Here is a 12,420-nt window from a genome sequence, read left to right as displayed (position 1 = left end):
AAATCACCTTAAAGTTGACCTGTATAAAAGTAAATTAAAAAAAGAAGCTACTTTCGGTTACTCTCATGTCACAAGGGGTCGTCACAGTGGTTAGCTCCGCATGTTTGATTTGACAGAGTTTCACAACGGATGCCTTTCCTGACACAACCCCGAAGAGAATTTGTATCTCTAAATGGAAATGAACCAGCAACCTTTTGCTTGCCAAACAAATGTGTAAACCACTACAATAAGGTTGTATCTTTAAAATAAATAAATAAGGAAGCTAGTGGAGCACAAAGACTATTTGCTCTGTCAGCCCAAAATGTGAAACTCGCTGGACTTATTAGTCATCTGCTGACAAACAAAGAAATACGGGAGGGAGGATCATGGCAAAGATGCGAGTTTGCAGTGAAGGATATCTGACCTGTTACAACTCAATGCAAAAAGGCTACATATATTACGCTAAGCCTTTAGCCCACACCTTTTCAGTCGATGTTTATTTGCTTTTTACTTTTCATTTCTCTTCACTCACTGGCTACTTAATTAGGTACACTTAGGCACACATTAACACAGGTATTTAATATGTCATTCACAGCAACCCAGTGCATTTAGGCATCTGCTTGAGTTCAAATTGAGCAGCATAACGGAACGAAAGGGGATTTAAGTGACTTTGAATGTGGCATGGTTGTTGGTTACAGACACTCTGGTCTGAATATTTCAAAAACTACTCATCTACTGGGTCTTTTTTCCACACAGCCATTTTTAGTTCTCGGGTTTAAAGTGAAAAAATGAGAAAAAGAAAATCTCAGTTGAGCTGCAGCTCACAGCACAAAAAATGCCTTGTTGACTTCAGAGGTCAGAGGACCTCTGGATTCAAGAGGACTTAAAGCACAGACTTGTGAGCACATGTACAGCATTTAGCGTCAGGAATCACTGTGCCTAACCACAGCCCCAGAAAGATGATGCTGACTTCTATAGCATATAAGATAAGATAGATAAGATAATTCTTTATTGTCATTGCACAGTCATACATAGTACAGTAGTACAATGAAATTGGAAAAACTGTCCTACGTCGGCACTACATATAACACAACACGACACGATATGACACATCACAACGCAACACAAACAACACAACACAGTATATTAACTTAGAAATAAAAAAGAAGAATAAGTGTTATGTGTATTGCACACTGTTATTATTGCACATTAATTATTATTGCACCTTGTTATAAATATAAATATTATTATTGTTATTGTTTTAAACATTGTTACCTCCCCTAAAAAAGTCCAGGAGGTAGCCAATCAGGTCAGCTATTTGCATTGATTAGGGCTATTGCCCTGTTGTAAAAAGCTGTCCTTGAGTCTGTTTGTTCGGGACCTCAGCAGCCTGAACCTCCTGCCAGACGGCAGCAGCTTAAACACCCGGTGTCCTGGGTGTGTACAGTCTCGTGGGATGCTGCGTGCCCTCTTGAGACAGCGAGTGCTGTACAGGTCCTTCAGGGAGGGAAGAGGATGTCCAATGATTTTTGGGCCATATTGATGACCCTCTGGGTGCCTTTCTGTGTGCTGTGGTGCAGCTGGAGAACCATACACCGATGCAATATGTCAGCACACTTTCAATGGAGCAGCGGTGAGAAGACGGTCAGCAGCTCCTTCTTCAGGTCCATTTTTCTGAGGATTCTCAGAAAGTGGAGACGCTGTTGGGCCTTCTTTAAGACCGCAGAGGTGTTAGAGCTCCATTGGAGGTCTGTGTCTATGTGCACACCCAGAAACTTGAAACTGGAGACCCTTTCCACGCACTCCCGTTGATCCTGACAGGCTGCAGCTCAGACTTCCTCCTTCTGAAGTCGACTACCAGTTCTTTTGTCTTGGTGGTATTGAGGTCCAGGTTGTTATCTACACACCAATCTGACAGCCTCTGAACTTCAGCTCTGTACGCCGTCTCATCTCCCCTGAGATGAGCCCCACCACGGTGGTATCATCTGCAAACTTGATGACTGCGTTGTCTGGGTGGGTACTAACACAGTCATGTGTGTACAGAGTGTACAGTAGGGAACTCAGTACACAGGCTTGTGGAGAGCCGGTGTTGAGGCTGAGGGCTGAGGAAAGATGAGGCCCCACTCTAACTCTCTGTACACGGTCTGACAGGAAGTCTCTGATCCAGCGGCAGGTGGTAGAAGGAAGTCCGATTTCCAGCAGTTTAACTATTAGTCTGTCCGGGAGTATCATATTGAAAGCAGAGCTAAAGTCAACAAAGAGCAGCCTGGCGTAACGGCCCTGCACTTCCAGGTGAGAGATGGTGGTGTGGAGCGTTGTAGCAATGGCATCTTCAGTTGATCTGTTAGCTCTGTATGCGAACTGGAGTGGGTCGAGTGTGGGTGGCAGGCAGGACATGATGTGACGTCGGACCAGTTTCTCAAAGCACTTCATTATAACAGGTGTTAGAGCAACTGGTCGGTAGTCGTTGAGGCTGCTAATGTTAGTACGCTTTGGCAGTGGGACAATTGTGGCTGACTTAAGGCACGGTGGGATGCAGGACTGGGACAGTGAAGTGTTGAAGATCTTAGTGAAGACCCCAGCCAGCTGGTCTGCACACTCTTTTAGGACCTTTGCGGTTACCCCATCTGGTCCGGCGGCACTGTGTAGTTTCATATATAAAAATTCAACTTCTGTTGAACTAAAATCAATTTCTTTAATTCACTGACATTTTTCACCTTCCAAAATCTCACCATGAGGTCCATTTAGCAACTTTTCTGGACTGTTTGATCATACCATATGATCTTTAACAGCCCACAAGTTTCCCAGTCGTCATGGAAAAGTTCACATCTCTACATTTTTTGAACACTTAATCTATGTTTATGTTCACCTGTTTAATCATTCATTCAGTACCCTGCTTCTCTGTTCAGCGTAAATGAATTCGACCGGATTCTGTATTCAGTCTTATCTCTGGCATTTTTTTGTAAAAAGCTACAGCAACATCAATTCAATTCATATTCAGATACAAACATCGTAGATAAATCTGAGCAAGAGTCAAATCATACAGAGCTAAAATGCTGTCTTTGCAAAATCTTGACATGAAGAGTAATAACAGTTTCCAAGCATACCGAATGAAACAGCAAAAAGCAGCAAACGAGCACAGCATTCAGATGTGCCACCTATGCTACTGTAGCTAAGATGCCTAGAAAAAGATTTTTTGACCCACAATCCTGTAAAAATACCCAACTAAACATAATATTTGGATGGCAGATTGATTAAGAATTAAACTGATCCCTTGTGGTTTTTCCCCTCGTCAATTTAAGAAACAATACGGTTCAATCAAAGAAACACTCTAAATATCCAAGAAGAAAACCCCCACACACAAAAGATTGCACTTGAGAACATCACACTGACATCACGAAAGGAAAAGATACAAAAAGTAAAGATAAAAGGATCAAGGACTTTCCACTTCCACTTGCACTTGGCTTAACCTGCTGTTGAAAAAAAAAAATCTGCTCCTTTTTCAGTGTTTTCACCATCGCTTTCATTTCGTAACAGCAGACAGAAAATGTACAGACAAGGCACGATTTTAGCAGCGGACTCTGAGGCTTGTTTGGGTTGTACTTTCCTGTTTGCCACATAAGATGGAAGCTAAAATCTGATAAGATGAATGGCAAACAGATGGAAAATAGACAACAGAAGAAGACAGAAACCCCTGACTGCTGATGTCTCTCACAAGTATTTATCAAGGAGGGCCTTGTAAAATACAACATTTTGGCTTCATTTTGTAAAAAGAGGGGGACGTGAGGAAAGCAAGTGAAAAAGGATGAAAAGGAGCTAAAGCAGAGATAAAAAAGCAAAGTGACATAAAAAGAAACATTAAAAAAGTTGATATAACATCCCATTGTCCCATTTACAAAGCAGAATTCAATAACTCTGTGATCCTTTGCATATCTCTTACAATCTGCATCCCTTCAACCAGAGCACAATACAACTGGCTGTTTAGAACAGTCTAGTTTTTGTACACAAGGGCTGACTTTATCTTTAAAGAAATCCTCTGTGATGATGATCAAAAGTCAAATATATCTGATATAAGAAAGGACTGGACTTCAGTGTCATCACAGTTTGCGGCTTTGCCTGTAATGTGTCTGAAGGGCTTTTCATTATTCTACAAACACTGTTGTGCTATTGAATGGACAGGGTGCCGAGTGCATAAAGACTGCTTGCTGACTTTAAATGGAAAAATGGATGAACTCTAGGTATTATGAAATTTTCAGAGGTTTAATGTAGTACCAGAGCGCTCTTAAAACAGCCAATGCAAAATATTTACTTAATGATCCAGTTCCTTCCCTCCTTACATTGAATATGGCACCCCTCTAGGATTTTAGATCCTCTTCCTTTTCCACTCTACCACATGCAATAACTCTCTACAGTACAGCCTGTCTGTCTGGCAGAAAGACAGCTGCCACAGTATAATAACAATATACAAGATACATTATTATACATTATAATTACATATATGATTTTAAATAATTTCAACAACAATGACAAAATGGTTTTCAAAATATCAAATACATAGACCGATACAGATGACAGCAAATGTGTATCAGGTCATACACAACTGCAAAAGAGGAGCTGGCATGAATGTGAGCTGACAAATTTGCTCGCTGATGCACAGCTACAGTAGGGATGCCAAAGAAGCTTAAATAGCATACTCTATATGAGATTTGCCAGTTAGACTGGTAAAATGCTTATCAGATGACCCAGTAGAAGATGATGTCCTGGCACTCAGATTTGCTCTGACTGGGCTGTGCTTCAGTTTCTGGCTTACTTGAAAAGGGTTCTGCTCATATTTCATACTTTATAAAAGCAGTTTGTCCTTATGCATTTGTTATTACAAGTCTGTAACAAGAATTATAAGCCCCCATCCAGCATAAAATAAATACATAAATAAACAGCTTGGTTGAAAACTCAGACCATATAACAGTTTTCTGTGGAAACTCTTCCGAGCCTCTGAGCAGCAGTTATACAGCAGGTAAAATAAGTATTGATCACGTCATCAGCTTTCTAGGTAAATATATTTCTAAAGATGCTATTGACATGAAATTCTCACCAGTCCACACATGCAACAAAATCAAGTCATAAATTATTTGTAATACGAAGAAATGACACAGGGAAAAAGTTTTGAGCACGCTTACTGAAATGTATTTAACACTTTGTACAAAAGCCTTTGTTGCAATGACAGCTTCAAGACAGGTCCTATATGTTAAAACTAGTGGCATGCATTGTCCAGGTGTGATTTTGGCCCATTCTTCCACACAAGCAGTCTTCAAATCCTGAAGGTTCTGTGGGCCCCTTCTATGAACTGTGAGCTTCAGTTCTTTCCAAAGACTTTCAATTAGATTCAGTTCAGGCCAATCTTGCAGCTTTATTTTCTTGCTCTGAAACCAATTCAGAGTTTCCTTGGCTGTGTGTTTGGGATCATTGTCTTGCTGAATCAATCACCCTGATTTAATCTTCATCATCCTGGTAGATAATAGAAGATTTTTTATCAAAAATCTTTCCTTCAAATATATAAAGCGTGCCAGGGCCATGTGCTGATAAACATCCCCACACCATGATGTTTTCACCTCTAACCTTCACTGTTGGTACGGTGTTTTGGGGGTGATATACGATGCCTCTTGACCTCCAAACATGGTGTTGTATTATGGCTTCCAAAGAGTTCATGTTTGGTCCTCTGACCAGACTATATTTCCCAGTATTTCATAGGTTTGTCTAATTGTCATTCAGGTCATTGGAACCTTCAGTACTTTCTAAATTCTTGCTGTAACCAATGCCATCAGCGTGTTTTGCAGCAATAAGGTTGCAAAACTCTTGAGTGAGCTTGGTTTTATCCGTCCTGATGTGTTTCTTGGTAATGAGACACCTTTTTATATGCCATCAGCAGGGACTGAACCAGCTGATATTAATTTGCACCAAGTGTAAGAATTGCTTTCTAATCGCTGATAGTTTTCAGCTGGTGTCATGAGCTTCCATGCCTTCCTGCACCTCCCTTCTTCATCTGTTCAATACTTTTTCCCTGTGTTACACAACTGAATTTATCCACATTTATGGTTTGATATTTTCTTTGCATGTGTGGATTGGATGGGTTGTTACCAACATCTGGTGAGAATTTCATGCCAACAGCATTTTTAGAAATAGATTTACTTTGAAAACCAGTGATCCATACTTATTTTACCCGCTGAATATAAAAAAAAGGAACAAACAAAAAATGCTTGATCGTGGACCACAATGGTGTCCTAATTACTCTAATTAATTTCCTGGTGAGAATTTAACTATTTAAAGTCTGGCTGAGGAAGCATTTTGCAGGCAGCAGTATGGATAGGAAAAACAGACAGATCCAGTCCATTTATGATTCCCTTCACTGAGCAGTTTGGTCAGTAACATGGCGAGAAGAAAGCTGCGTTTCCAGGCAACAGGCCATCTGTTTTCTCCCACCTCTCAAAGTTATATCTGTCTTGTTCATTTTTCACAGAATGAAACACATTTCTTGCGATGTTCGTCCATCATGATAAAGTGAGGAGTATCATGGTTGCCCTGCAGCATCCTGGATACTGTAGTGTGCTAATAGAACCCCAGAGACCCAACTGCTGCACTTCTAGATGATGGGCAGTAGGGGAAGTCATGGGAGGGATGAAGGTGGGTTGTCTGGATGGAGAAAAAGATAACTGGTGGGAGGAGATGTGGAATGAGGGCCCGTGCAGCATGTTGCCATCATGTCTGGACAGCACAGAGACCTGGCTCAGTTGAGGAAGCAGCATGCTCCATGCTGAGGCTGACTCAGTGCATCCAGGCTAATTAAACCACAAGGGGATAAACAAGGGCACTGAAAACTGGAGCCTGCTGGGAGAAGGAGTTCCACATGCTGTCAGGGTGGTGGCAGCATTCCAGCATGTTCAAACTGAAATAAAACCTAAAGGAGGTTTGGGTGGAATCCTTTAAAACCCGGTGTAAATAGAAAGAGATAAGGAGTGAGAGGACATGGAGTTTCTGATGATAGTTTTTTAATATCCAAAACTAATGCCCATCTGCAGGGCTGTGCATTGCTTGGCTAGCTGCTGTGAACTCCCCTGTCTACCCTTCCACTTGTTTTAGCCGTGCGCTGGTCATTCAATGTGCTACAATATGGCACTGCTTACAAAACAAGCCTCCCTTAAACAGTCACCCTGGATCGAAAATAAGATATTTACATGTATCTCACTAAATAGGATAATTTAAAACTCCACTATTTTACAAAATAAATTAAAGAGGTTTCAGTGTTTGAGTTGAAAAGAGTTTGAATATGTATTATGATCAGTAAGACGTCTACATTCTCAAAGGAAAAATATGCCCACAGCTGGGCATAAATGAAGATGTATCAAATGAAAATATCCTGAGAAATTTGTTTAGAGCCTTACTCAAAGTGAATCCAACAGCAGTCGTGCAACAAAAAGTGCTTGATGTGGGCTAGAAAAGCTATACAAATAAGTCTTCTATTCATTCAAATCCTTGGGTATTGAGCTCAGTACAATGCAATACTTTTTACTTTTTAAAAAGACAGGAATGGTAATAACATTTTTCATCTGATTTACAAGTATAAACAAGAAGAGATTTATAGTTGTTTGGATTTAAAAAACTGATGACTGTCATCTCATGCATTTTAAAATTTCACACTCAGTTTTCTGGAACTTTGTTTGATTTGGAATTTCTCGGTATGAATCTGTCCCTAAAGAGATTTCATCAGGAGAAAACAAACACAAATCGCTTTTATATTTATTATGTCTAAAGTAAATAAAGTGAATAAAAAAAATACCATCAGCCCAAAGGCTCAGTTTGGGCTACAACTAGGGAAATAGCGTTTTAAACATTGTAATGATTTTTACCATCTGAAATTCACTTTGCAAGAGATCAGTTAAAAATATCCCCATAACACAGACAGACAAATGAATAAACGATGGAAAGAAAGAAGTAACTTTGAGAGTCGACTGAAACAAGTGGACTCTAAAGAAGTCCAAGTGGACTCTAAAGAAGTCCACTTTTTGAGTGGAATAGAATAATGTTTCGTAAGCTGTGTAAAATGCATTTTATGAAATATTGCATGCTAGCACTGAAGCTTAGAACAACACAGTTTTTCAGGTATTGAAAAAAAGAACATGAAAAGAAGCCTTTACCAAAACCAGGACTGACTGACTCATAGGTGGATAAATCTAAAGTGCAAGTGTTGCATGAGTTCATACGGCATCCTGGATGCAATCACATCAAGGAAAGAGGTACAAATCAGTCAAGGTAACTAAATATTGCTGTTGCATGGATCATATAATCAAGCAAAATGCTACAAGTGAAGAAAAAAGCAGAGAACAAAATGAATCCTTCATGAGCAGCAACATTTGAAATCGCCTCGTTTAACTATAGTGGTCTTGTTTTTAACCTGGTACTGAAAGGGAAATCAATCAGTAATGAGCTTATTTTTGAACATCATGGTGAAGTTTCCAGGCCTACCTGTGTCGCCCCATACAGGCAGGTACTCATCTTGCTGGATGTCGAGCATGATCTCCAGGCCATTTCCAGTCCCTCCCTTCATGGTGGTACGCAGCGTTTTCCCCTCCTCTGCTGCGTTGAACATATAGCACTTCCCGTATCTGGTGAACACCTAAGCGAAGACAGAGAGAAGTGATGACTTACGATTTATTAATGATGATACAGAGACCTCAGACTATAAAAATATCACTGAAGTAGAGACATTTGGCTGCACACCGAAGGGTCTAATTTAAAAGGGGATTTATTTCACACCAAAGGCATCAATTTAGCAATTAAATTTATATCTATAGAATGATAACGAGCTGTGATTAGATTTTTCATGAGTCTAATGTTTCCCCCTGACTTGTCAATTATTTTGTATTTCAATATGAATCTATAAAACTTTCTGCTTGGTTCTCCCTCTTATGATATACACAGTTATGACACTGTCACTACACATCTGTGCACCTTATCTCACTATTTGGAGCAAGTCGGTCTACTGTGAGAGGTTGTCATTTTGCACATGCACTTAAACATGTTCCACGGCTGCTTTTATGAGCATGAACCAGTGTAATTGTAAATCACCTTTGCTTACACAAGGTGGAATACAACAGGTGCTACATTCACTGTGCTAGGGAATAAGCAGTGGAATTAATAATACATTTCTGCTTTTGTGGTTTCCTGTGGCTTTTCAGATGGATATGGTTTGACAGCATCTATATTGCTTTTGGTAAAATACTATTATTGTTTGCAGTTTGGTGCATCTAAATGATAAAATATTGTGCTGCTGAACTTCTATCAGTTCCTGTTTTTATTCAAACACTATGTTTAAAATCAAAAAATTGCTCGGTATCAAACATTATACAGGCTAAATTTTGATTGAACAGGATGATTGCTGAGGTGAGGGTCAGAGGAAGTACTCTCTTCTGCTAGCACACCAAAAGCACAAAAATGGAGACCATATTAGATGACAAATTCAAACACAAACACGTTATTATGAGTGATGGAGCTGGACATGACCGCTCAATCAGTATGTTGCCTGAGTTTCATCAAATACAACATTTTCCACTACAGTACAAGGATTTGTGCCTTATAAGAGGATGTCACGGAGGAGGTGTAAATTTTCCCTCGGGAAATGAAGAATTATGAGAAAATCTACACTAATATGAAACAAAGCATCTGTCTTCACACGAGACAAGGACAAGAGGATATAGAAGATGTTGTGTGGCATATGAAGCTAAGGTTGCCCAGCAACACCCAGACCAAAATGACACACGAAAGCATTTTCAGGTGATTGAGAACTCAAGCATCGAGGGTACAATGCTGACATCTAAGCCGTGTACACACTGGAAGCGATTTGTTTGCCGCGCATCACTTTGAATCTGCCACTTGTGATATTCTCGGCTCTGGTTGCCTAGGTGACCCTCTAACGCAGGGGTGGGCAATCTCAGTCCACGAGGGCCGGTGTCCCTGCAGGTTTTAGATCTCACCTTGGGTCAACACACCTGAATCACATGATTAGTTCATTACCAGGCCTCTGGAGAACTTCAGGACATGTTGAGGAGCTAATTTAGCCATTTAAATCAGCTGTGTTGGTTCGAGGACACATCTAAAACCTGCAGGGACACCGGCCCTCGTGGACTGAGATTGCCCACCCCTGCTCTAACGTCTTTACTAGCAGGTTATATGTCAATCAACAGTATTCTTTACTTTAGCAGTCTCTTCAGTTGCTCGCCTTAAAGTTTACTGCAGGTCTTGCCCACTTCGCATCAGCAGCAGTTATTTTGCCTGTAGTCACTTGAAGTCGACAAATATTATTCACTTTCTATGGATTTTGGTTGCAACATCACCACAATTCACTTCCAGTATGTTCAAGGCTTAAGGAAGCAGTATTATATACACACCATACACAATCTATAGCAAACCTGTTAGAATAGGGAAAAAAAATCGGAAAATCTTGATCACAATCAGGAAAACTGCACAAGGAATGAGAATGAACATGCAACAATCCTGACTGAAATGCAGAGAATATAATTTGTCCTGGAATAAATATAAACAAAACTAAATAATGAAGCATCCCGTTTTCATCATTTTTAAGCTGTTTTTTTGTGCACACTGTGTTTGGTCAAATTGTATTTTTGTCCATAGTGCACACACAGAAACACAACACTGACAGTTAAAGCGTTGCTGTTTAGTATGTCTACGTGAAGGTCAGCCTTGGCATTAAATACATCCTGCTAGAGGGGCACTTTCCCTCATTTCCACATCATCTACCTTTCTTTCTACAGGACAGTTGTTCACAGCTCTAATTTGCTAAAGCCAAAAATATAGCAGAGCCCACAGAAACATGCAACACGCACAAATCCAAAGGCAATGTTCTACATAATCACTTAAAAGCAGAGAGCGTTCGGCCTGGACTTGAACAGACCTTCAGAGAATATGTCTCACAAACTTTTTACTCAATTCATGTGTGTGTGCACAGGGAGGGAGAATAAACAAAACAAAGTCACATTCCTAATTACTGTATGTGGACAACAGCTTCTCCCTTCACTAATATCTCTCTGTGCCCCCTCCCGTTCACCAAAAACCAACTAATGGCCACAAGGCATTTATGCATAATAGACTGAGTTGAAATTGCAGCTTATTTGAGTAAGAATGTGTGTTAGCTTGTGTGTAACACAAGCAATGATAGATTTGATGTGATGAATAGCAATCACTGTAACGACCATCAACTTCGAAGCTGCAAATGACTGATTGAAAGGAAGTGACTGAATGAAACAGTTTAATAAATCAGGAGCACCACTGTTCTCTGAACCCTAATCAGCAAAATAAAAAATATACCCATCAATATCACAAACACCTCTCACTGTGATTTAGTACAATGCAACAGTACCACTGACTGCAGTCTTTAAAACTATAACAAAGCCTTAAATATTAAACACTTGTCTCAAATAGTATTGGCAAACCCAGAACAATGTAAGCTATAATAATGGGCTACTTTAATAAAGTACACTGGTTTAACTTTGTAATTTACACATCCTTATATTGTGAAAATGCTTTTCTAATAAAGGTGTTAAGTGAAAAAGAGGGTGCTTGTTATGACGTTCCCACACTCTCTTTGTACCGTTACAAGCTGCCCATGAAAAAGCTGCAGATGAGTAAAACAAAAATGAGCAGAGGCCATAAAGCAGGTTGTGGTTGAACTGGGTCTGCTAACAAGCCCTAAACTTGTTATAAGTGAGCAACATCACACATATTTTACAAGTGCCGCTTGATTTGCACATCACAGCGAATCCTCAAGAGTATCTCACAATAGTTTAGTGTACTAACTTCCACACTGATATTTGCTCACAATTTGGAAACGGTCAAGATAATGAGAATCCTTTCGATTATCAGCTGCAATCTGTGGTCATATGCAAATATCCAGATAACACTCAGACACAGATAATGGTACCCCGTACTTCCTAATGCTGACCTTCAAAACCTGAGAGATAGTTTAAACACCTTGTAGGGACTTTATTAACATCAGGGGCTGAAACAGTACAATTTTACCCTTAGTTTCACATAACGTTGTCATGGTTCTGGGTCCTTTTGGCCCAGCATTTTGTGTTTTCTTGTATTCTTGTGGTATTTTGTATTATGTTCTGGTTCATTAGTAGTCTTTAGTTATTCTACTGTGAGTTTCTTATATTCCCTGTTTAGTTCCTTGGTTTTTTAGTATTTTCCTCTTGTGTCTTTGCCCTTGGTGTCTCTGTCTGCGTGTCTGTGTTTATATCGGTTGAGTGAGTTCTTGTGTCTGCCATGTTTATCCATGTTTCCCCAGTCAGTCATGTCTCTGTGTCTGTCTGCACCTCTGTGTTTGTTCCCGTTACTTCCTGTTTTAATTTAGTAGTCTCCTGTCTGTGT

General features: G+C 39.9%; 1 protein-coding gene across 10 annotated transcripts in view; it reads right to left on the bottom strand.

The window, feature by feature from the left end:
* asic2 (acid-sensing (proton-gated) ion channel 2) overlaps positions 1–12,420 on the bottom strand; it is a 392,319-nt gene that overhangs the window by 26,658 nt on the left and 353,241 nt on the right. For all 10 annotated transcript variants that reach the window (XR_005612751.1, XR_005612750.1, XR_005612752.1 and 7 more), the window contains one exon: positions 8,497–8,647. Coding sequence is in view for 7 of the 10 variants with exons in the window: in XM_039610815.1 (XP_039466749.1) it covers positions 8,497–8,647 (151 nt within the window). In the remaining 3 variants the exon portion in view is untranslated. The remainder of the gene's footprint in view (positions 1–8,496; positions 8,648–12,420) is intronic.

This window comes from Oreochromis aureus, linkage group 4 (assembly GCF_013358895.1).
Source record: "Oreochromis aureus strain Israel breed Guangdong linkage group 4, ZZ_aureus, whole genome shotgun sequence".
NCBI classification, from domain to species: Eukaryota; Metazoa; Chordata; class Actinopteri; order Cichliformes; family Cichlidae; genus Oreochromis; species Oreochromis aureus.
This window is presented reverse-complemented; position numbering and strand designations above follow the sequence as displayed.